This window comes from Lolium rigidum, chromosome 5, assembly GCF_022539505.1.
Source record: "Lolium rigidum isolate FL_2022 chromosome 5, APGP_CSIRO_Lrig_0.1, whole genome shotgun sequence".
Classification (NCBI taxonomy): Eukaryota; Viridiplantae; Streptophyta; class Magnoliopsida; order Poales; family Poaceae; genus Lolium; species Lolium rigidum.
Window position 1 is genome coordinate 179,303,744 of NC_061512.1, and position 26,740 is coordinate 179,330,483.

At 44.2% G+C, this 26,740-nt stretch overlaps 4 protein-coding genes across 4 annotated transcripts; 3 read left to right on the forward strand and 1 right to left on the reverse strand.

The window, feature by feature from the left end:
• Positions 1-3,104: 3,104 nt before the first annotated feature.
• LOC124656770 lies at positions 3,105-3,794 on the forward strand. The gene has a single exon (XM_047195455.1). The coding sequence runs from the start codon at positions 3,105-3,107 to the stop codon at positions 3,756-3,758; it is 654 nt and encodes a 217-aa protein (XP_047051411.1). The 3' UTR covers positions 3,759-3,794.
• Positions 3,795-8,761: 4,967 nt separating this feature from the next.
• On the forward strand, positions 8,762-9,545 carry LOC124656771. Its single transcript, XM_047195456.1, has one exon. It carries the CDS (start codon positions 8,928-8,930, stop codon positions 9,543-9,545), a length of 618 nt encoding a protein of 205 aa, XP_047051412.1. The 5' UTR covers positions 8,762-8,927.
• A 534-nt stretch (positions 9,546-10,079) lies between these two features.
• Positions 10,080-12,751, reverse strand: LOC124654499. The gene is made up of 2 exons (XM_047193499.1): positions 12,471-12,751; positions 10,080-10,430 (listed from the first exon to the last, which is right to left on the reverse strand). The coding sequence occupies exons 1-2, from the start codon at positions 12,617-12,619 to the stop codon at positions 10,349-10,351; spliced, it is 231 nt and encodes a 76-aa protein (XP_047049455.1). The 5' UTR covers positions 12,620-12,751; the 3' UTR covers positions 10,080-10,348.
• Positions 12,752-12,929: 178 nt separating this feature from the next.
• Positions 12,930-15,754, forward strand: LOC124657807 (GTP-binding protein BRASSINAZOLE INSENSITIVE PALE GREEN 2, chloroplastic-like). Its single transcript, XM_047196309.1, has 3 exons — positions 12,930-14,162; positions 14,692-14,859; positions 14,947-15,754. The coding sequence occupies exons 1-3, from the start codon at positions 12,930-12,932 to the stop codon at positions 15,334-15,336; spliced, it is 1,791 nt and encodes a 596-aa protein (XP_047052265.1). The 3' UTR covers positions 15,337-15,754.
• Positions 15,755-26,740: the final 10,986 nt, after the last annotated feature.

Consider the following 26,740-nt stretch of genomic DNA (forward strand, 5'->3'; position numbering starts at 1 on the left):
GCAAAATAGATGAAATAACATAAGTATCATCTCCAAATATGAAATATATCAATGAATAACAGCAAATTATGATATAAAAATAGTGATGCAAATTGAATGTATCACTATGCTATTCAAAAAACGAAAAAATAAGTGATTTCATCATCCATATATATCTGACATACACCTGTAGGACTCATTTTTTTACGTGATTTGGCATTACATGGAAGAATATTGCTTCCTATTTTCAAGTGAATTTATAATGGGTTGTAACGATTTTTTATCCATATCTAACATGCAACTGGCGGACTCTTTATTTTACTTGATTTGGAACGGATCCTGTAGAAGCAAATAGCTTCCTTTTTCTTGACATGGAAGCAAATCGTTTTCTCCTTCTTTACGTGGGCACGTAACATGTAGAAGCAAATCGCTTCCTGTTTCTTTACATCGCTTCCTATTTTTACCTGAATTTATAACAGGCAGTAATGTGGACCAAATATATATGACACACAACTTATATTTGGTTAAATCTCGACCAGAATTTACAGACCTGTCTGTCAAAGTCTAACGATCGAAATAACGTGTACGCGTACCCGTAAGACTTACGTGCCATAAGTTTCTTTACGTTTTAATTTGTGATGTTAAAATTAAAATTACTGGTTTATATTTTGTTAGTATATATGTGGATTAACCTGGTACCTCAAAAAATACCATTATATATAAGAAGTTTTAAACAGAGACACCAGGTTAATCCACATAGTTTAAATAATATACTTCATTGGTTCTAATTTTAATGGCTGAGATTTAAAATCAATTGGTGTTACATAAACATTATCACATCCCGGACATACAAAACCACCACAGTATGTAGGCGTGGAAGTTCAAGGAATAGAGTCTTTGTCACGTACGGCTCTTTCTTTCAAATGCCTATAATCTCGGAAATATCTAAAAAAGTAGAGTTCATCTTATGCACGTCTTGTTTTCCGAGATCGCCTAAGAATAGACATTTGTTGTTAGCCGGTACGGAAAAAAATATAGAATGCATGAATCAAATTGAGCGGAAATAATGAGAGAGCAAAAGAGAGCATGTGTATCATTAGCTCTTTTTTTTGCTAACCAATAACAATCAACTATTTATATGCTCTCGGAAAAAAAATTTAACAGGAGTAAAGAGAACTAATCGTGTGGCCGCATTGGATTTTTCTGCACGTGTATAGCTAATTTGTATGGAAGAAAGATTCTAATTTCTTTTTCCCTTAAACTACACTAGGGGGTATGCCTCATTGATTTCCTTTTTTGGTACGTACCTAGATTGATGGGCCTACTATATATTCTCGGGTGTGACGTATTTAATTTTCTTATATGGCAAAAGGTGATGTTGTACACAACTATGTTGTACGTAACGTTTTGCATCTTTAAATCTTAACCGTTATTTATAGATCTAACTGTCTAAATAATTAAGATGATGTGGATTAACCTGGTATCTCTATTAAAATCACCTTATTTTGCTTTTAGTATATAATAGATATGGAAGCGCCTAGATATCAGGCAACTAATTTTTATTAAGTCTAAGTTGATTTCTTAGCTATTCAATTTGCATATGTAACTAAGAAAATACAAGTTACAACCCATACGCAACTGAGAAAATATGAACGCATATGTAACCGAGAAAAATATTAGTTACAATTTATGCACAACTGAAAAATATTAGTTACAACTTACGCGCAACTGACAAAATATCAGTTGCAACTAGTACGCAAGTGAGAAAATACCAATTGCAGCCCATGCGCAACCGAAAAAAAAATACAAGTTGCAATATATGCGCAACTAGGAAAATATCAATTGCAACCCATGCGCAACTGATAAAATATCAGTTACAACCTATATGCAACTAAAAAATTATTAGTTGCAACCCGTGTGTAATTGAGAAAATATGAGATGCAACTCGTGCGCAACTAAGAAATACCAATTGAAATCCACTTGCACTTCCCATATCAGCACGGATCACGAGACAAATTAGATGGCTAAAAAATCGACTTAGACTTAATAAAAATCAGGCGCCTGATTTCTAGCAAAACCGATATAATATGCGGCTCGGGGTCTTTCTAGACCCCTCTCTTGTTCGGCAGGATGCTAGTGGCGGCGTGGCTCCTCTCGCGTGCAAAATCTTGGTCGTCCACTTTATTTCTTCGGTAATATTGGTTGAATCATTAAAAAAAACATGTTACCTATCTGCCTAATAAAAAAAATACTTTCTTCGGTTATAAATAATTGTCCCAAATTCAATAAATCTAGGAGCATCTGAGCCTACATTCTGCCTAAATCTGTGAAACGTATTCAGTGCAGGATCGAGTATGACAGACAATCGTGCGTGTGTGAGAGAGTTATTAGATCCTAAATTCCTAATTTTCCAGTACAGAGACGTCAGTTACAGTGCCCCATCAAACGAAGTCTGTAGAACGTTAGCTGCCGGTGATGCTTATCGAATTGGATAACAAGTTAATGGTGATTGAGGGCATGCCCAATGCATAGCCTCAGGGGTGTTGCCTCGCAGCTTTATCTTGGTTCGGGTGATCCAAATTAGATTCGGATAAGGAGGCAGCCTTTTCATCAGGAGGCAGCCTCTTCAGCCATAAAGTGGAAACTGAGTGAAAATGTGAGAGAGAAAGAGAAAAACTAAATCAACTTTTGAGAGAAAGACATATTAATGAGACCATGACATGGCATGCATATGTCAAAAGTTTTATCCAAGACGCTTCCATTGCTCATGCCCTGATTAGCTGACATGACAGGCAGGAATGCGCACATGGTTGGCTAGATGCCCAGTCTACGCTTGACCATTGTTTCGCTCACGACCGGGATGACGCGCTGGCCGGGCCTGACAATTCCAATTCCTTAGCCTAATCTCACTTTGCCACCATGAAACCGGATCCATCGCACGGTCGATATAAACCGGCATGCCGCCATCGTTGCGACTCACCACCCAACAGTCCCATTATTCTCTTTGTCTCTCTCCCTCTCGAGCCTTTTTGCCAAACGAAAACAGAGCAACTCAGCAAACAACGCAGAAGAGACACGCGAGTTGGTGGCCTAGCCTAACCAAGCAAGAAAGCAAGCGAGTGCCCATGGTGGCACCGGAGTGCTGGTGCTGGCCGCTGCCGGCGTGGCTCGGCTCCGGCGCGACGTGGTTCGTCCTCCTGAACGTCGTTGTGGGCGCCATCTTCGTCCTTTCCTCGCGGGCGCAGCCGCAGTCGCCGTCGCCCCGACGCGGTGGTGGGAGCGGGATCACGCGCAGGGCATCCTCGGTGCTGCTGCAGCGGCTCCGGTCCTTCTCCACCTTCTCCTACTCGTACCCGGGCTTCGGCACGGCGGCGCCGGACTCGCCCTGCTCGCCCGCCACCTCCCGTGGAACAGAGGAGGCCGGGACGACGACGCCCAGAAGGTCGCCTTTGACGCCACGTGCAGCCGCACCAAAGGCCACGGCGGAGCCAACTACACCGGCGGCGAAACAGGAAGAGGACGAGGAGGAAGCGAACTCCATGAGCATGGACGACGTGTACGCGCTGGTCCTGGCGGGACGGCAGCGGCCGCCGACGACGCCGACGGAGGAGGAAGCGGCCGGGTCGGAGGTGGACGCCAAGGCGGAGGAGTTCATCCGGGGGTTCAAGGAGGACCTCAGGCAGCAGCGCCTCGACTCCATCTTCAACTACACCCAGATGCTCAAGAACCGTGCCGCCGGCCGCCGGCAGCCTGTACCAGCGGCAGGCACCAATCATTGATCACATCGTCGTCCCATCCTCACGTGATCGCTGAAGGTTCAAGCCAAATCCAGAGCACAACTCAAGCTTGAGTTGCTTTCATGGACGTCGCCGCGGGCTCGCCGCCAGCAGCCGGTCCGGTCGACCTTCGGGTCACATGTTCATTGATTCATTTGTTTGTTTGTTTGTTTATTCAGGGGAGAGTCATCCGTTTTTTGAGATGCTCTCGTCGTGTCTGTGTACATAGACATTGGTTGGTCGGATGTTTAGATGTTTATTTATGTAGGTTTGTGCAGATTGTTTGGAGTGGTTTTCATTTTTCTTTTCTTGGTTTGGCTTTTTTCTATGCATTGCATGCAGTGTTCTTTTGTTGTGAGCACATTCATTTATTTGTAACTTGAGACCATGTAAATAACCGCATACCAAATGAGACAGGATATGTGCATTTCAGACATTATCCACCTATTGCTCAAGATAAGTAGCTCCATTTCAGAACATTGTAGAACAATAGAGAGGGATTGATGGAATATGACGAATGTTGTATTGAGCCTCTCGCATTGGCGGAGCCAGAGTTCAGAAAATGGGTGTACATGGCTCAAAAAGCAGTAAAGAGTTTCAAATTATCATAGATTTATGGTTAAATATAGACATTTATATACAAGCAAGCTCTTCCTCAAAAAATAATCGGTGTAATATGTACACCCATGTATATAGCTGGCTCCTGGCTCCGCCTATGGCCTCTCAGACGAGTATATGAAGAGTACAACTCTTGGCTCTCCTAGAGATAAGGTAGATTCAAATTACAAATCCTCGACTACCAAATACAATAATGGGATATACCTCTAACACTCTCCCGCGGTCGTAGCGGCAGTGATGTGGACAACAGTAGCGTCGCGAACGGTCAGACTGGAAAGAAGCCGAAGGTGAAAACCAACAGCCTGACCCCCCTCCCGTTGTCGTAGCGGGAACATTGTGGCCGGTGTTTGTGCCAATGTCGAGGTAGCCGAGAGCGTGAGTGCTGCAAATTTTGTCAAGGTAGCCATGCGAGGGGATGCCATGGTCGATGTCGTGATCGGGGGTTGCCAGTGTCGAAGTAATCGCACATAAAGCCACGGGGGCAGGGAAGTGTCATGGAGTCGTGGGTGTAGGGGTGCGCTGGTGCCGAAGACGGGTACTTGATCGAGGAAGTCGTCAAAGAGTGATGGGGTTCGTAGCATAGAAAACAAAAAATTTCTACCGTGAACAAGAACAAAACCAAGATCCAATCTAGGAAAAGCCAAGATCTAATCTATGAAGATCGAAGCAACGAGATGTATGTGAGACTAACCCTCGAAGATTTCCAAAGCCTACGCGATTAGATCACGTTGTTGATGTAGTCGATCATCCAGTGCTGCGATCCGGCAGCACTTCCGTACTCGGTCGTGCGTACGGTGTCGATGAAGCCCATCCTCTCCCCGTTCCAGCGGGCAGCGGAGGTGTGGTAGATCCCCTCGGAATCCCAGCAGCACGACGGCGTGGTGGTGGAGGTGGAGGAGAAATTCCTGCAGGGCTTCGCCAAGCCTGCGCAGGAAGAAGGAGGAGGGAGAGAGGGGCGGCTAGGGCTTGGGGGGATGATGTGCTGCGCCCCAGCCCTCCCCTCCCTCTTATATAGGCGTGGGGGGGGTGGGGGGCTGCCTTGGCCCCTCCTCCAAGCCTTTGGGTCGGCCAAAACAAGGGGGGACAACTTCCCCCCAAGTTAAGTCCCTATTTTCAAGGGATTTGATCTTATCCACTTGATCCAGCCACATGGGCCTTGGGGGGCTGGTGTGCCTGGCTCATTTGGGCCTATGTGACCCCCTCCGATCCATGTTGGTCATCCGGGATAGGTGGACCCCACTATGGTACCCTCCGGAACCTTCTAGAACCTCCGGTACAATACCGAAAAATCCTGAACTTTTCCGGTAACCCTGAAAATGACTTCCCATATATGAATCTTATTCTCCGGACCATTCCGGATCTCCTCGTGATGTCTTGGATCCCATCCGAGACTCCGAACAAACTTCGGTATCCATCTCATATTCTGAATCTACTTATGCGACATCGAACCTTAAGCGCGTCACCCTACGGTTCGTGAACTATGCAGACATGGTCGAGACTCCTCTCCGACCAATAACCAATAGCGGGACCTGGAGATCCATAATGGCTCCCACATATTCAGCGATAACTTAGTGATCGATTGAACCATTTACATACGATACCAATTCCCTTTGTCACGTGATACTTTACTTGTCCGAGGTTCGATCATCGGTATCTCCATACCTAGTTCAACCTCGTTACCGACAAGTACTCTTTACTCGTTACCGTGGTATGTCATCTCTTGTGACCTTGTCACATGCTTGCAAGCTAATTAGACGACATTCCACCGAGAGGGCCCAGAGTATATCTATCGGTCATCGGGATGGACAAATCCCACTGTTGATCCATATGCCTCAACTCACACTTTCCGAATACTTAATCCCATCTTTATAACCACCCATTTACGCAATGGCGTTTGATGTAATCAAAGTACCCTTCCGGTGTAAGTGATTTACATGATCTCATGGTCGAAGGACTAGGTAACTATGTATTGAAAGCTTATAGCAAGTTGAACTTAATGACTTGATCTCATGCTACGCTTATTTGGGTGTATGTCCATTATATCATTCACCCAATGACATAACCTTGTTATTAACAACATCCAATGTTCATGATCACAAAACCATGATCATCTATTAATCAACAAGCTAGTTATACAAGAGGCTTATTAGGGACTCCTTGTTGTTTACATAACACACATGTATCAATATTTCGGTTAATACAATTATAGCATGGGATGTAAACATTTATCATGAACACTAAGATATAACAATAACTAATTTATTATTGCCTCTTGGGCATATCTCCAACAGAGTCGTGTTCATATTTGGATCTTTCTTGAACGAATTTTGTCAAATTTCATGGCACACGGCAGACCGCTTGAAATTTTCCCTCAAGGAGTAGCTTCATCTCATTATTTCACTCAACTTTTATGTTAAAATTTTCCATTTTGACATTCGTAAGGGAATTTCTTTCAGGGAGTAGCTTCATGTCATTGTTTCACACAACTTTCGTCTTCTAAGTTTTTTTTGTTTGCTCAAAGAAAAAAACATAGAACATGAAAGTTGTGTGAAACGGTGAGATAAAGCTACCCTGGGAGGAAATTTCCAATGGTCAACTATGGGCAAGTAATTTGATAAAGTTCATTTAGAAAAACTCTAGACATGAATATAAAATACTAGAGCTTTAAACACTCAACGAAACAAGAAACCATTTACGAGAATGAAATCACAACATCGAGACGCATCATTTTCATGTAAAGCTCTATTTTACTAGGCAGGCCTTAGCTATGCGTTGTAGCAAAAATTCAAAATATATCCAGTAAAAGTACGTTGGACCATTTCTGCCATGCAGTACTATACCTTTTTATAATATTGACGCGATATTTAACACATGGAACAATAAATTGGTGACACTACTTGATGGCCAAGCCTAGCCTCCGAGTGACGTACAGTCAAATGCCTTCATGGACAGCTACGAGTATAAGATATGTACACCAAGTCAGCACAAAGAAACTTAAAAGAAAAGAAATGATTCTGGTCGATGATGATATGATAGCGACGAAGACTTGGCCCAATTGTCGGTATCAAACCATATCCCGGAAGTTGCTCAGGCGCGACTGATTTGACAAGTTAGTAATTCCGAAAAAAACATGGAAGCGCCCGACAGCATCAGATATTCATATTGAGAATCAGATGAGCCCTGAGCTCTTCTCGTTTCATTTTAGTATTTCTGATGAAAGAAGGACGAGCCGTGAGCTGATTAGTGCCACCAACACCACCTTCACCAACCTCGTAAAAGTCGAGGGTTTCGTAGGTTTAGGTTTAACTTTATTTTTAACGTGGGGCAAAACTGTTTCAAGAATGAGCCGATGGCCTAGGTGGCAGCTAATCGAAAATTGGGAATCTAGCTCTTACCTGGGCAATTATTCACTAGGTAAACCTCGGCAATGTCCATAGGTATGGACTTAGAGTTTTAGGAAATAGATATAGAGTTTTAACAAATATATCTATTTCGACTCCTTGAGAATGGGCCGATGGCGTAGGTGGAAGCTAATCGAAAATTGGGAATCTAGCTCTTACCTTGAGAATTATAGGCAATGCTTTTTGGGTGTGGCTAATCTTTGGTTGACTCCGAACTAGTTTAATTCTAAAGTCAACTGATATAATCTACATAATTTTTCCAAATACTTTTTTATTGTATGAATCATTTTCTCAACTATAACTCAGTTGCGATTTAAATATCTCAACATCAACCCGATTCGCAACTGAAAATATCTTAGTTGCAACTTGACTTTATTTAAAAAAATCATGGTTGCGACCCTACTTATGACTAAAAATCTTAGTTGCAACTCCAACTGCAATTCATAGGATGCAGAAATCACGTACACTGAGCTGCAAATTAGCAGCAATTCCAATATATTTTAATTTCCGTCTGTTTTGGATGAGAAAAAAAATCCGGTTGCATCTTACTGTAAAAAAAATGCTGTAAATTAACTTAGTGTTCCAAGAGTTAGATCCTATTTTTGCATTGTAACGAAAATAAGCTCCAAACTGGAGACTAAACTTAGTGCTTGAGTTTTTTTTTTTTTTTTTTGAGAATTACTTAGTGCTTGAGTTGCCTTGATTGTTTGCTTATCAAAGTAAACCATTAGAGTCTGGAATGTTAGCTGCCGGCGAGACTAAACGGAACCAACAGGGGCTTGCTTATCGAATTGGATAACAAATCAATGGTGATCAACAAGCTGACAGGACAGGAGCCCGCAATGGGATGACCAGTGTACGCCTGACCAATCTTCTTTGGCTCGCGAGCGAGATGACGCGCTCGGCGCCAGCCTGAGACTGACAATTCCAAGTAGTACCTTAACTTAACTTAACCTGATCAGTAGCTTTTGTGCCACGAAACCGGGCCGATCGCGCGCTCTATATATTGCCGCCGTCGTCGCGACACAACAAAGTCCCGCCATCTTCTCTGTCTCTCTCGGCGAAGCGAAGCAGAGCAAGCAACGCACAAGAAACACGCGAGCTGCAAGTCGGTGAATCGCAGGGTCTAAGCTAAGCAAGCGAGGGAGCGCCGATGGCGGCGGCGGAGTGGTGGTGCTGGCCGCTGCCGGCGTGGCTGGGCTCCGGCGCGGCGTGGTTCGTCCTCCTGAACGTCGTCGTGGGCGCCATCTTCGCCCTGTCCTCCCGGGCGCAGTCGCCGTCGCCTCGACGCGGGATCACGCGCAGGGCCTCGTCGGTGCTGCTGCAGCGGCTCCGGTCCTTCTCCGTCTTCTCCTCCCCGTCGCCGAGCTTCCACACCGAGGCGGCGCCCGAGGACTCGCACGCCACCTCCAGTCGAGCAGAGGACGCCGGGCCGAGCGCGAGGGCGTGGTCGCCGTCCACCCCGCGCGCACCGATAGCGTCTGCACCGGCGAGAAAGGAGGAGGACGAGGAGGACGTGGACTCGTTGAGCATGGACGACGTGTACGCCCTTGTGCAGGCGCGACGGCAGCAGCCGCCGCCGCCGCCGACGGAGGAGGAAGTGGCCGGGTCGGAGGTGGACGCCAAGGCGGAGGAGTTCATCCGGGGGTTCAAGGACGACCTCAGGCAGCAGCGCCTCGACTCCATCTTCAACTACACGCAGATGCTCAAGCAGCGCGCTGCCGGCCGCGGGACTACGCCGGCAGCCGAGCCAGATACTACCAACCAGTGATCCCATCGTTTCGCTTACTTGATCGTTGAAACTTCAAAACATGTCCAAGAAATTCCAGGGCACAACTCAGGCTTGAGTTGCTGCCATGGACGTCGCCGCCAGCAGCCGGTCCACATTTGGATCACGTGCTGGCTTCATTGTTTACTTCTTCGTAGAAGATTGCAGATTGCTTCATTTGTTTGTTGAAAGAGAGGTATCCGCTTTTTGAGATGCTATCGTCTCGTGTACAAACGCATTCGGTGGTCGAATGTTTACAAGTCGTGTAGGTTTTAGCAGATTGCTTCTACTCAATCAAATAGTGTGGCTTTACTTTTGGCTTGCTTGTATGCATATTGCATTTCGTGTTCATTTACTGTAAGAAATCCATTTATTTGTAAAGTAACTCTTTTTTTGAAACAAGGAAAAGCCTTGCCATTTTCATTCATAAAGAACAAGATAGATAATCACAACTAAATCCAGACAATATATGTGCATTTCAGGCACCCGCAAAACCTCTATCAAGGTTGTGATTTGTTTTAGAAACATAGAAACTGCTGAAATATAACAAATCATGATTTATTGGATGCTCACTATTGATCTCAGCACAGAAAAGTATAATATCGGAGAAATATAAATATGCACTCCGATTTCTAAACCAGCCCAGAAACTCAGAAAGGGGATAGAACTCACATGCACTATCCATGCATCCACCATTATTTGAGTCCAATATCTCTATACTGAAGATCGTACCAAACTCTTTTTGTACAAGTACGCGAATCCTAAACCCAAAGCTGCTTTCAACGGAAAATGGCGTGCAAAACCATCTAATCCTTGTCCACTTTGGGTGCAGAATCTTTCTTGGCAGCCTGGGACTCCAGCTCCTTTGGCACCGATCGCTCAGCAGATCTGCCAAAATAAAAACATGGAAGAAGCTGAAAGCCTGCAAGTGCTGCTAATGTTATCATGGAATATGAAATTACAGTAATTCTTTCTTTCTCGATTCAGTGGACTGAGGCTAATTACAGCATTGGTGAATCAAATTGCACAAAGCAAGAACAGTCAGCAAGAGTAATTCCTACCGAGTTCTCACTCAAGGATACAATTATTATGTATAAGCCTTCCTATCAAAATAAACACCATAGAAAAAGGGCAATGAGAAAAGGGGAATAAAGAAACCAAGTGATGTAATTAGTGGACAGGCTGACTCCTTTTGGCATTGCAAAAAGGCAATAGGCACATGATTATAGGTATCCAGCAGTAGAGGTGGATAGCCTAGCATGTGTACACATTTATGACCATTTTTTAATAATGCTAACCTAAAGTTCGCATAATTTACCACAAGTGCAGTAATTCTAGTCTCTTAACGCAGTAAAAGAAACCAGGCTAGCATCTAGGGGTCCTTTGATTCATAGGATAGGAAAGACATAGGATTATCATTATGTCTATAACTTGAGAGGCAGAAATCTAAAGCCTGGAAGAAACCTTGCATTATCATTACCAGAAGAAATATTAAATCCAATGTCGAGTTAATCGTTAACTGGTAGCTGCTTGGTCAGTGGGTGAGTGGAGGATTAATAGGCGAATCGGCTACTTAATAGGCGAACAGGGTAATTCCCAAACTAACATGTACTGTATGCGCAGCCTACATAGTCAACCATGCAAGCACTCCAGAAAATTATGATTTTTTTTTATATACATGTAAATTTCATAAACAAATGGTACCAAAAAATAACCATACGTCTCGTGTGCAGAAATACGAAATTGGCATGGCATGGGTAGTGAATGTATATGCTATAAAAATGTGAAAGCAAAAAAATTGTGCACGGCACAGCTGGCATGGGTAGTGAATGTAGATGTCTATATTAGGATGAGTATCCATGAATGTTCCAAAATTATTCTCAACATTCGTATGTGGCTGAGGAGAAGACATAGTAAAGGTCATGTGCCAACTAGGTGTGCGAATCCAGGCTCTCTACAAAGTACAGGGAATGGCAGGTGGAAAAAACCATTAAGGTGTTATCCTTTGGTGATGGAACTACTCACCAATGAATCAAACATAGATTTATAATTTCAGCACAGGAGAATCATAGGTGATAATTCCAGCTCTACAGAATGACAGGTGATAATTTCAGCACTAGAGAAACAGAGATAATAAATAATTTATACCAAAACTATATTGGGGAACAAGAAGGTGCACCTAGCCCATATAAGCACCATATATTTTGTTGTGCACCATCAGCATGACTTGATTTTAAAACATGTAGGTCTAGTCTACGATTCTTAATACGTTGCATATATCAATGCTGAGGTGCTGAGGTACCACGGACCTAAACACATCATATTACAGTTTTGCCAAATTGACAATAATATCTAATCGATGTTTTGGATCCATCCGGTTCCACTGCAATTTACTAAACAGTAATGGGCTACAAGCAAAACAGAAGGAGGTGAAGAGTGTACGTGGTGGTGGCAGACTCCTCCTCGAGCCAGTTCTTGATTAAGGTTTTATCCTTTGCTGATGGAACTACTCGCCAATGAATCAAACATAGGTTTGCTAATTTCAGCATTCAAAGGTGATAATTCCATCTCTATAGAATGAGAGGTGATGATTTCAGAACTAGAGAAACAGAAATAGTACTTATTTTTACCAAAAGATAATTGGGGAACAAGCCTAGCCCTTATAAGCACCACATCTATTGTAGTGCAGCAGGAGCATCCTCAGCATGACTTCATTTAAAAACAGGTAGGTCTAGTCTACGATTTCTCGATCCGTTGCATATATGAATGCTGAGCTACCGCAGATGAAAACGCATCATACTACAGTTTGCCGAATTGTACTGCAATCTGATTGACAATAAGATCTAATCCGATCGATCCAGTTCCAACTGCAATTTACTACTAAACAGTAATGGGCTACAAGCAAAAGAGAAGGGGTGAAGAGCGTACGTGGTGGCGGCGGACTCCTCCTCGAGCCAGTTCTTGATGTGGCGAATGTTGCGGCGGAAGACGGCGGACGACTGCTTCACGTCTTTGCGCAGCAGCATCACCGCCGCGCCCACCCCCACCACCGTCAGGATCAAATTGGTCAACGCCATCGCCAACCAACACCTCTCTGTAAAATCCTAGCGCCAGAAAAGATCTGTGGATCCCTAGGATATGCGCCGGAGTTGAGGGGCGGCTGACGGCGGCGGAGCGGAGAGAATATTCGTTGAGGCGTTCCGACGTGGGCTTCCTTCTACAGAGCAGGGCGAACGATCACCGATGTACGCACTGTTTGGTGTGCTAGGCCCGTTAAAGGCCCATTTGGTTCTTCCCAAGACCAAAAGCCCAATTCCTCCACCTCCCCGCGAAAACGTCCAACACCCACCGCCGGTCACGAATTGGCGGCGGCGGCGGCGCGGCAAGATGCTCTCCCACGCCCGGCGCCTCCAACCCGCGCTCCGCCGCCTCCTCCGAGCAGGCGCGGCACCCTCGCTTCCTCACCTTGCTTCCACACCTCACAGCCTAACCCCCCAAATCCCTAAACCATTCCCGCTCCTGCGCCGCCATCTCTCGTCCTCCCCGCCGCCGCCGCCAACGGCGTCTCCACCTCCGGCCGTGGTGTCTCCTACCCTCCCAGCCGTTACCGCCAACGCAAACTGCCCGGGATGCGGCATCGCCATGCAGTCCGCCGACCCGGCGCTCCCGGGCTTCTTCAACCTCCCATCCCCCAAGTCCCCGGACTACCGCGCGCGCCTCGCGCCGGTCACCGACGACGACACCGGAATCTCGGCCTCTCTCAAAACCGGCCACCTCCGTGAGGGCCCAGACACCTCGCCCGAGGTCCACGCGGCGGCGTTGACGGCGGCGGGGACGGAGCCCGAGAAGAAGAGCAAGGCGCTGGTGTGCGCCCGGTGCCACTCGCTGCGCCACTACGGCCACGTGAAGCGCCCCGACGCCGAGGCCCTGCTCCCGGACTTCGACTTCGTGGCCGCCGTCGGCCCGCGCCTCGCGTCGCCGTCGGGGGCCAGGTCGCTGGTGCTGCTCCTCGCGGACGCGTCCGACTTCGACGGCTCCTTCCCGCGCGCCGTGGCGCGCCTCGTCGCCGTCGCCGGCGAGGCCCACCACGCCGACTGGAGGCGCGGCGCGCCGTCCAACCTCCCGCGCGCCGTGCTCGTCGTCACCAAGCTCGACCTGCTCCCGACGCCGGCGCTCTCCCCCGACGACGTGCACGCGTGGGCGCAGTCCCGCGCCCGCGCCGGCGCTGGCGCCGACCTGCAGCTCGCCGGCGTCCACCTTGTCAGCGCCGCGCGAGGCTGGGGGGTGCGCGACCTGCTCCAACACGTGCGTGAGCTTGCCGGGGCGCGGGGCAAGGTCTGGGCTGTTGGAGCCCGGAATGTGGGCAAGTCGACCCTGCTCAATGCCATTGCGAGGTGCTCTGGGGCGGAGGGCGGGCAACAGGGAACCTTGACGGAGGCGCCGGTTCCGGGAACGACCCTCGGGGTGATCCGGGTGAATGGTGTTCTTGGTGCTCAGGCAAAGCTGTTTGACACCCCGGGCTTGCTTCATGGACACCAGCTGACGTCCAGACTTACTCTTGAGGAGCAGAAGCTTGTTCAAGTGAGGAAAGAGATGCGGCCCCGAACATATAGATTAAAGGTCTCACTTTGCTCATTTTATGCACCTTTTATCAGTGATTTCTGTGATAGATGCAGTGAAGTTAATTTCTGTGATAGATGCCCCGAGCAATTTTGTTTCTTGTGAACAATTCTAACTTGTTTTATTTCGCTGCTACATAACAAATCCTCTTTTGGTTAAGTATTTGTGTTGATTTGAGGGATTAGTATATGTGTTATCACATAGGAAGATTGGGAGGTGGTGTTAGTCAAGTAACTACTGTGCATAATTCTGAAGACGAAATCTGCAAATGCTTGATGATAGATTGGATTTTCAAATTGACACACAGATGTAAATTACAAAGTTTCAGCCCTTCATATCATGACCAGTTCATTCCTGAATTTTTTTTTTTTTGCGGGGGCATTCCTGAATGATTTGCAGTGCCTTCGGTTAAGGTTCAGTGGTTAGGCAAAAGAATAGTTAGCCAGGATTATTCACCCTGCTGTTTTGGCATGTCTAATGTTAAGCGGTCCTTGTTTGTATGTAATTAGTTTGTTTGCAACCCTTTCAGGCAGGGCAGTCCATACATATGGGAGGACTGGCGCGTCTGGATATTGAAGATTTAACTGTAGGATCAATCTACGTTACGGTATGGGCATCACCACTTCTGCCACTTCACATGGGGAAGACAGAAAATGCAGCCTCTATGATGAAAGATCACTTCGGCTTGCAACTTCAGGCATCCATCTTATCCTAACAAACTGTTGTGTTTATCCTAATTAATGTATGTCATAAAATAACTTGCTTCTTGGTGTGATAACTGCAGCCTCCTATAGGAGAGAAACGGGTGAGCGAGCTTGGGAAATGGGTGAGGAAACTGTTCAAAGTTTCTGGGGATAATTGGGATAAAAATACTATGGATATAGCCATTTCAGGTCTTGGCTGGTATGGAATCAGCCTGAAAGGAGAGGCGGTATTAGGGTTATGGACATATGATGGTGTTGATGTTGTCCCCAGGAGCTCCCTTGTCCATGAGAGGGCATCAATTTTTGAGGAAGCAGGATTCTCAGTTTCAAAGATTGTCTCCCAGGCAGATAGCATGACAAATAAGCTGAAAGGCAATAAGAAAACAAACAAGAAGAAGGACAGCAAAGCCAGTTCAAGTCCATCTGCAGCACCAGAACCTTCGGAACCGGCTGCGGTTATAGATGCTTGAGCGTTTCATTCCATTCTGTGACAGGAACATAGGTGTCCATGTTCTTCTGTTCTACAATGTTAGGTTTGCCCCTCTAAGCTATCAGATGAGGTTTGAGACATACAAAGGCACATCCTGTGCAATGCATACTTGTTCAGGGGGTTGTTGTTCGTGGAAGATCTTTCTGGGAGCATGGGGGTCTTCTAGACTTGCCATGAACTGGTAATAATAATCTAGTCAAATGAACCTTTGCCAGTATGTAAAGTGTCCAGTTTGGACTGTCTAGGCTGTTCTCTCTGAACTTCAGCATCTTTTGTTACTTAATCAGACATGGAGATTCCGAGATAGTCAGTTTTACATTTTAATTACGTGATAAAAGTTCAGGACTGAATTTGTATAACTTGTACATTGAAGTTGTAATCTCTTAATTTTGATATAGAATCTACGAATTTCACATCTAGTTTCTCTTACACATGTTGCCTAAGACTTCTAAACTCTCTCTGCATGTTTCACACTCACAGCTCGTTTTGCTAGAAAACTTACTGAATTCTGTTGGTTTTGAGGCCTATGCTGTTTCAGCTTGCCATTTTGTGAGACTGCTTATACATAGTATATGTTCACATTTTCACCAATTATTACTCTATTTCTTGAGATTTTTCGTACTGTTATGTTCTGGTACTAATACATGGCGTTATGTTTTATTCCCTTTTACCTGTTAGGGTCGACAAGTTTTGTTGTTGGTACATGAGCAGCAGGGCAGTATCCCTGAAGTTGCTAAATGTGAGCAGTATCTTAACATTATTTGTCTCTTTCTTATCGTGAAGATGCACACACAGCAATGTTTGCGCTACGACCCATCATTCTGGTAGTGTAAGTTACATTTGTTGCATATTACAGACAAATCCCCAGCAAAATTGACAGCTACTGCAACCAATTATAAGCAACTGCAATACTTTGGCACATGCATACATAGAAAATTTCATCAGTCATACCTGTTATAAGCAGCTCTTGCATATATCTCAAGTCATACCTGTTGCATATATCTCAAGTCATACCTGTTGGTACTGCAACCAATTATAAGCAACTCTTGCAGCTACTACAACCAATTATAAGCAGCTCTTGCATATATCTCTTAAGTCATACTTGTTGCTACTCCAACCAATTATAAGCAACTCTTGCAGCTACTGCAACCAATTATAAGCATCTCCTGCATATATCTCTCAAGTCATACCTGTTGCTTTCTTTCATGAGTGTAATCTGAAGAACACCTGATAAAGTCTCTGCTTTTCTATCTTACATTATATAATCTGACTCAAATTCTTAAAAGTAACTTGAAAGAAAGATTTGGAATGCATGATTCTGTTGGCAAAATGGCAAGTAGAAGCCCACCTTTTGAACTCAAATCTTCAGAAACTGTCTTTGACATAAAGTACAATCTTTTGGATTAATAAATTTAATGCAAGTAGCAGCATAATCATTTCATGATGCTTAGATGTGCTTTACCGATATTAGCTTTTGTAGTTAATGGCTTGGGTTACTCGGTTTTAGATGTCAAAAGAGTCAAGACGATGAGAACCACAACCAGGATGGCTGACACTAGATCATTGTCAATTTTGAGATTTTGTGGGTGTGGTTCTAAGTGAAGGGCATTAGGGCAAGGCATTGCGATTATACTACCTGTGCGCAAATGGTGTGTCTATGTCTATGTCTATTTAGAAATTACTATTTCTAAGTCTATGATAGTAAGCATTGGTTTATTAGAGTGTCTCTAACCGATGCCCTAAGAAAGCCTTACAAGAGTAAAATTTGTCCAAATCTGTACCTGCATGATTAAAAATTATAGTAAGAGTTAATCCCCAAAACTGGTCCAACTCTCCTGAATCTCTACTATTAAGAGCAAACTGGTGAATGCTTGGTGTCACATTTTCAGGATGGACAATAGTACCCCCACATCACAAAAAAAACGCAACTAACAAAACAACCCATCGACGCTTACTAATCTCTACTATTAGGCGTGGATAACAAACAACTCCACACCATTAGGCGTAGCTGTTCAAAATTTCAAATGGCACAACAAACCAGCTCTACGTTCTCAACTTCACGCACCAGTATTACATAATTTTCTCAACAAACTGGCCCTACTACATAATTTTCTCAACAAACTGGCCCTACTCTCAACTTGACGCACCACTCCTACACATCCTCAACAACATTTGTCCGGATCCTATTGTTTCTCAACAACTAGAGGCATTTCTCAACAACATTTCAAAAAAGCATCCCGCTAGCTCGCTACTTTTTTTTGCACAACTAACAGCAAACATGTGTTCCGGATGTTTCACAACAACATTTAAAAAAACAACCCGCTGACTAGGCATAGCAAAGACCCTGACATAACACTGACCAAAGTCTGATGCCGGTCATCGTCTTCATCGCCTTCTCCAAAGACGCTGCCGGCCACCGTCTTCACCGGAGAACACTCACAACCATAGTATTCATCGAGCAAGGGGACCTTGGCCGCCATCGCCTCGCATCAGGAGCCGTCGCTATAACCTCGATTGTCTTCATCGCCCTGACCAAAGTCGCTGCTGGCCACCGTCTTCGTCACTCACGGCCATCATCTTCATCAAAGCAAGGAGAACTTCCTCGCATCGGTTCCGTCTTATACAGTTAGGTTCCTCGTCATCTCCACAATTTTAATCCATCTTCACAATTTTAATCCATCCGCAATCACTGGAACAATTTTAATCCGTCCGCAATCACAATAGAAAGCACACCTTGGTTGGTGATGTACACTGCAACATTGAACTCCTCAGCATCTGAGCCAGTTTTTTGCTGTAGTTCCACAGACACATACGGTTTCATGAGTTGCTTGATCTTTTAACGTAGTTAGGTAGTTACGATAGAATACCCGACGCTCTGCAAGTTCACCCCTACCACTTTGGAATCAACACGGAATAGCGCAATCACGGAATCCACAATCTATTATTTCAAGGTAAAACAAAAACACATAAGCACGGTTCAGATCTATCAACTTATAAAATTTGCAGCAAGGTCATGCCTACCAGAAGCCTGGCAGCAAGGCCCAGGAGCAAGTTGTACTGGTGCTCATAGGTGTATGATTGCTCATGATCAAACAAATATGTTGATATAATGGTTGGCATACAATTTCCCTCGCGCGAAGCTATGCGATACACGTCAGATTCATTTTTTTTTCTATATATATCCACCTCAGGAATGACCGACTGGAACTGGTTTGGGGCAAGAGAGAAATATCCAACGGCAGTAGTAAAGAAAATGAACATAACAAAATAGCATCTAAGAGATAAGGGCTTATCCTAACAACCTAGCAGATTACCGGGTAGATAAGGGTTAACCCTAACAACCTAGCAGATTAAGTTATATTTAATAGACCAGGTACGCTTCTTTTGATTTTAAAAATCAGCTGACTTGATTCCCTCGCCTAGACACTTATCTTCTCTCTGCTGCCTGGTGACGCACTCTCCACCACCTAGAGTCGCGTCTGCCGCCGCCAGGAAGGTATCTGCATTGTTCATTCCGCTTAGATTTCACGGTCGATTTATATTATGGTTTGTCGTTGACTTGTGTTACCATGGTGGACAGTCACGGATGGAGCCAAAGGTTCAAAGTGAATCTGTCAGAGTGTTGTCCTTCTTAGCGTCGTCGGACACATGCAGATCTAGGGCTAAACGATATGCTGACGCCGTGGCCTCCCTAGCGAGGCTTGGGCATCCCTATATTTCGCTCTGCTTCACTGGGGATGCCAAACCTGTCAAGCTGGGTTCTTCATCCATGAAACAGACACTTCATGCTGAGATGCTGGCCGACTTCATGTGGGAAATCGAGCGTGCGCAACTGGAGTATGCTAGCTGCGCTGGTAAGGGACCAGCTCTGCCACCAAGCCATGAATAAACTAGGTCTAGCGTATCAATTGCCCGCCATCGTGGCCATTTAGCTATACTTTAAAGATATCTGATTGGATCTTCTTGTGTATGGAAGTGCCTGTTAGTCCAAAAGTGTTTAAATAATTGTTCCTATCAATATTTGGAATTGCTCATTTAAGGGGATTTTCTCATGCTTTATTAGCTGATAAGAAATCCTTATGATTTATTTGACTACTTTCTGCCCGTATTCAGAAAGCATACTTCAATGCATAACGAAACAATTATAATTGGCAGTAGATAGTTTACCTGCAACTCCAAAACATCATACATATAGTGAACCCTATGTTTACTGGTCCCGCCTCATTTCTGAGATATCCTGTATTCCATACAGATGTGTCACACAGTAGTAAAAAGTAGTATAAGGACATGAACAACTACGAAATTAAGATTATGCTGTTTACCAAGTCCTGTTTGTTTGTTAATATTAAGATTATGCTGTTTACCATCAAAGGGTCCTTGATAATGGTCTGAAAGTGGTAAGGAAATTCAACTTATCAGGATCTCACATTCTCAAATTGTAGTTTAAGGCCATTGGATGTCCTATAACTATAGAGATATTACATAGTGGAATCAACACTTACTGTCGACTTTTAATTCTGCATTTGGCACACTTTCAATGACTCCAACACCATCAACATAAGCATCAATAATCGAAATTCCAACCGGAGTTCTAGAAAGCAAAAGCCCAACTCCTGAAATTGGATGCAAGTAAAGTCAAACAATGAAAAAATAGCTGCAGAAAGGGGTGAAACATGAGCAACTCCAATCTGAGCCGAAATACGCGGACAATAGATTGAGGGGAGTTTGGGTAGGAACTTGAACCGGCATTGTGAGCGATGCTAAATCTCTAATCCATCCTCTGATCCATGTGTTCTAATAATTGTTCAGATCAAGTATGGGATTTGTTCATGTAAAAGGCGCATGCTTTATCATCTGATAAGAAATTGATACAGTTTATTCATCTACTTTGTGTCTATGCTCATAAAGCACATGGGCGAGCTGATAACAAAATCCCATTTCATTAAGATGGTCTACTTACTAATCATTGGTGCAGTGTAAGAAAGATGTGTGACTGTCTATGCTATAGTATTACACCTTCACTTGCAGCTTGTTTCGATAAAAAAGAGTTACTTCGCTACAGGCTTAGCAGATCTCCTTGAACCTTTAAAATCTAACATATTACAACTAACAATAAGATTAATACAAGAGAGAAGATTGCAAATCCTAACAACGAGTGAAGATAGTTTTATTACATGCAGGATTGGCTGCGATTAATACCGGCCATAATCTTATTTAATTATACATTCCAAGATATAATATTTTTTCATCCTTAATAAGTTCCAAAGGTTAACACTCGCATAAGTAAATACCACATATCGATCTCCTTAAAGGATGAAGAAAACGCCTTACCTTTCTTGGAGAAATTTCTGTGTGTAATCTTTGACGCAAATTGGCCTTGTCTGTCTCATGAACCTGAGCGCAAATAATTCAAGTACAAACAAATAAGTAGACTGCACATTTAATAAGAGAACACAACGGAGTTTTCCTGGTTTTCAAGTTCGACCTCATCAGTTCTGACAAGTATTTAGGGCCGGACAGAGTAGTAGAATTCCCTGTGACAAAAGACATGTCAGTGAGCAAATAAGTTAAATGCGCATGAATTAAACTTCCCAAGGGCTGTAACTATAAGCACTACCTCTGAACTCTAACATCATGCATTCATGATATTTTTTAGGATTTTGCCATCTAAGAAACATAGGGAAAAACAACCAAAACTTGACTAAGCATTAAGATTAGAAGCTCGCTGGTGTTCGCCGTGGGAGCTACTAATCTCTACTATTAAGAGCAAACTGGTGAATGCTTGGTGTCACATTTTCAGGATGGACAATAATACCCCCACATCACAAAGAAAACGCAACTAACAAAACAACCCATCCACGCTTACTAATCTCTACTATTAGGCGTGGATAACAAACAACTCCACACCATTAGGCGTAGCTGTTCAAAATTTCAAATGGCACAACAAACCAGCTCTACGTTCTCAACTTCACGCACCAGTATTACATAATTTTCTCAACAAACTGGCCCTACTACATAATTTTCTCAACAAACTGGCCCTACTCTCAACTTGACGCACCACTCCTACACATCCTCAACAACATTTGTCCGGATCCTATTGTTTCTCAACAACTAGAGGCATTTCTCAACAACATTTCAAAAAAGCATCCCGCTAGCTCGCTACTTTTTTTTGCACAACTAACAGCAAACATGTGTTCCGGATGTTTCACAACAACATTTAAAAAAACAACCCGCCGACTAGGCATAGCAAAGACCACGACATAACACTGACCAAAGTCTGATGCCGGTCATCGTCTTCATCGCCTTCTCCAAAGACGCTGCCGGCCACCGTCTTCACCAGGAGAACACTCACAACCATAGTATTCATCGAGCAAGGGGACCTTGGCCGCCACTGCCTCGCATCAGGAGCCGTCGCTATAACCTCGATTGTCTTCATCGCCCTGACCAAAGTCGCTGCTGGCCACCGTCTTCGTCACTCACGGCCATCATCTTCATCAAAGCAAGGAGAACTTCCTCGCATCGGTTCCGTCTTATACTGTTAGGTTCCTCGTCATCTCCACAATTTTAATCCATCTTCACAATTTTAATCCATCCGCAATCACCGGAACAATTTTAATCCGTCCGCAATCACAATAGAAAGCACACCTTGGTTGGTGATGTACACCGCAACATTGAACTCCTCAGACATCTCGAGCAGTTTTTTGCTGTAGTTCCACAAGCACATACGAGTTTCATGAGTTGCTTGATCTTTTAACGTAGTTAGGTAGTTACTGATAGAATACCTGACGCTCTGCAAGTTCACCCCTACCACTGGAATCAACACGGAATAGCGCAATCACAGAATCCACAATCTATTATTTCAAGGTAAAACAAAAACACATAAGCACAGTTCAGATCTATCAACTTATAAAATTTGCAGCAAGGTCATGCCTACCAGAAGCCTGGCAGCAAGGCCCAGGAGCAATTTGTACTGGTGCTCATAGGTGTATGATTGCTCATGATCAAACAAATATGTTGATATAATCGTTGGCATACAATTTCCCTCGCGCGAAGCTATGCGATACACGTCAGATTCATTTTTTTTCTATATATATCCACCTCAGGAATGACCGACTGGAACTGGTTTGGGGCAAGAGAGAAATATCCAACGGCAGTAGTAAAGAAAATGAACATAACAAAATAGCATCTAAGAGATAAGGGCTTATCCTAACAACCTAGCAGATTACCAGGTAGATAAGGGTTAACCCTAACAACCTAGCAGATTAAGTTATATTTAATAGACCAGGTACGCTTCTTTTGATTTTAAAAATCAGCTGACTTGATTCCCTCGCCTAGACACTTATCTTCTCTCTGCTGCCTGGTGACGCACTCTCCACCACCTAGAGTCGCGTCGCCGCCGCCAGAAGGTATCTGCATTGTTCATTCCGCTTAGATTTCACGGTCGATTTATATTATGGTTTGTCGTTGACTTGTGTTACCATGGTGGACAGTCACGGATGGAGCCAAAGGTTCAAAGTGAATCTGTCAGAGTGTTGTCCTTCTTAGCGTCGTCGGACACATGCAGATCTAGGGCTAAACGATATGTTGACGCCGTGGCCTCCCTAGCGAGGCTTGGGCATCCCTATATTTCGCTCTGCTTCACTCGGGGATGCCAAACCTGTCAAGCTGGGTTCTTCATCCATGAAACAGACACTTCATGCTGAGATGCTGGCCGACTTCATGTGGGAAATCGAGCGTGCGCAACTGGAGTATGCTAGCTGCGCTGGTAGGAAAATTAATTTTAATGTTTTCCTTATTTACTTACTAGTTTTTATTTAATTTGGAAAGTTTTCTTAATTATTGTATTTTTAATTCAATTTAGAATAATAGTAAAGGCTTAATTAATAAGTATTAAATAAATAAATTTTTATTAAAAATAAAAAAATTCATATTATATTTTTATTGGATAGAGTTTATTTTTAGGAGCATTTTGATATCTTATTTATATTTTTCTGAGTTACAACGAATTTTCTATAATTATTTGAAGTTGCAGATATTATTGAATTTTGAAATAAAACGAAATATGCTAAACCTACCGTCCTAAATGTACCCTGTGATGCAGACAGATGGGACCTGTGTCCACGTCGGCTGCCACGCGGACGAAGACTGGTCAAAGGTGCAGCTGGCCCATGGCCACGTCACCTTCACTGGTCAATCGCCGCCGGCGGTCAACGTGCGACGGCGCCGCCGATTTACGGCGCCCCAGGATGCACGGCTAGCACTAATCGCATCCCCTCGACACGCTGAGTCTGTTGGTGGTGTTGGTTTCTCGGGTGGAGCACCGGAGCATTGCCGGAGATCGAGCCCGCGGCGGAGCAACTCCGGCGAGGTATCGAATCGTATGCTACGGTTGATAAAAACGCACATTTAAGGGTTCTCTGAGTGCGTACACTCACCGTGGTTCTGTTGGGATGGTCAGCGAGGTTGGGGGAAGGTCGGAGACGACGGCGATTTTGAGATCGCCGGTGAACCCGAGCGAAAGGGAACGGTCGATTTCGCCTGATTGAGCACGCCCTCTCACGATTCCTTCTACCAGTACGATCCTCACACTCAGGCGCTTCTCGTGGACTACCTCAGGGTTCATGGGGTGGCCTCCTCCGACGGTGGCGTCATGAACACCGGCGACAGAGCATGGCTGTTTGCGGGGAATAGAGAGGGATTGAGAGAGATTGAAGTGGCGTCACGGAACAAGGAGTTCACGGAGGTCTTCCTGGTATATTTATAGCTCCAGGCGATCGTTGAGGTGGCGACAAGACGGCGGTGACTGACCGGGATGCACGGTGATGTCGGTGCTACGCCAGGGCGCGAATCTTGGCGAGTTCTGGGATAAGGATAGGTGCGTGGAGGATAAGGGTAAAGCCTCGGTGGCAGTCAACATCGTCCGGGAGGTCCACAACGGCGGCCGGCGACGTGGAGACGCCGCGCTGTCGAGCATACCCGCGAGGAAGAAGACGCGTTCGTCTCCTCGCTCGTTTAATCGTGAAAGGGTATTTGGGCTGGTTCTGGCGGTGGACTGGGCTGGGCTATGGGCTACTACTGGGCTATGGTGCTGGGCTGCACCGTGGCTGCTCGGCCAGGTAAGCTCCTATTCCATTTTTTCTCTGTTTTCTTTTTCTTCTTATTTTCTGTTTTTTAATTCAATTTTGAATTCTTTTCTGTTTTGCAGATGTTTGTCAATTTGGCTTTCATGAGGTCTATTACAAGAAGCATTGTATTACTGCATTGTTTTTGGAATAAACATTAAGTATATGTGAGCCTTGTCACAATTTTTTTTTAAATTAGACAAAAATTTTAGGTATTCATTTTAATGTCCTTTCTTATTTGTAATATAACTCCCTGTTGGATAATTGGAGTTAATTATTCTTATTCCCAAAAGTTTGAGAAGTTATTATTAGGACTAGGCTTCATATTTGAGGAATTAATCACTTGCATGTTATTTTATGTGAGCAACATTGTATTAGGGTTTTGTAGGTTTGATGATAACCCATATCAAAATTAACATTAGTGTTATGGTCTATTAACACTTTGAAGTACTGTTCGCCACCCACTACCTGTCAGGACCTGCAAGAGCCTGGTGGACAAGTGCCCGTGCAATGAATGCTGGACAAATGATGACATGGGAAGACTTCAAGCTCAAATTCAGCAAGTACCATGTGCCCCAAGGTCTGATCAAGAAGATGAGAGATGAGTTCCGCGAACTCAAACAAGGAAGGATGTCCGTGGTAGAATACCGCGACAGATTCCTCACTCTGTCAAGGTACGCCCCGGATGAGACCGACACCAACGAGAAGAGGAAGGAAAGATTTCTGAACGGATCTGCATGACGAAATGCAAACCGTGTTAGTGAACATTCCGTTCACTGACCTAGAAGCCCTTGTGGACTCAGCAATACAGATGGAAGGGAAGCTACACCAAGCCAACGAAAACCGCAAGCGCAGGATGATGAACCAAAATGGACCCCACAATGCACAGAAGTACCGCGGCAACTCATCTGGAGGATTTGCCCCAAGAAACAACAATCCACCTGCTCAGACTTACCGTACAAACAATAACAACAACAACAACAACAACAACAACAACAACAACAACAACAACAACAACAACAACAACAACAACAACAACAACAACAACAACAACAACAACAACAACAACAACAACAACAACAACAACAACAACAACAACAACAACAACAACAACAACAACAACAACAACAACAACAACAACAACAACAACAACAACAACAACAACAACAACAACAACAACAACAACAACAACAACAACAACAACAACAACAACAACAACAACAACAACAACAACAACAACAACAACAACAACAACAACAACAACAACAACAACAACAACAACAACAACAACAACAACAACAACAACAACAACAACAACAACAACAACAACAACAACAACAACAACAACAACAACAACAACAACAACAACAACAACAACAACAACAACAACAACAACAACAACAACAACAACAACAACAACAACAACAACAACAACAACAACAACAACAACAACAACAACAACAACAACAACAACAACAACAACAACAACAACAACAACAACAACAACAACAACAACAACAACAACAACAACAACAACAACAACAACAACAACAACAACAACAACAACAACAACAACAACAACAACAACAACAACAACAACAACAACAACAACAACAACAACAACAACAACAACAACAACAACAACAACAACAACAACAACAACAACAACAACAACAACAACAACAACAACAACAACAACAACAACAACAACAACAACAACAACAACAACAACAACAACAACAACAACAACAACAACAACAACAACAACAACAACAACAACAACAACAACAACAACAACAACAACAACAACAACAACAACAACAACAACAACAACAACAACAACAACAACAACAACAACAACAACAACAACAACAACAACAACAACAACAACAACAACAACAACAACAACAACAACAACAACAACAGCGCAACCACAACAGCAACAACAACCACCCCAATGGTAACAATAACAACCCCAATACTGCCCCGAGGACTGGAAGCAACGTTGTTCCCGTCACCCCCAAGGACAAGTCAACCATAACTTGTTATGAATGTGGAACTGTGGGTCACTACTCCAATGAGTGTCCCAAAAGGTTAGCCAAGACTGCCCCCAATACCGCTGCACCTGCCCAGCAACAGCGCCGTTTCACAGCTAGAAGGAACCCGAACAACCGTAACGGCCGCCTCTACCACATGAATGCAACAAAAGCACAAGAAGCACCTCAGGCCATGCCAAGTATGTTTTCCTGTTAATCCAATTGC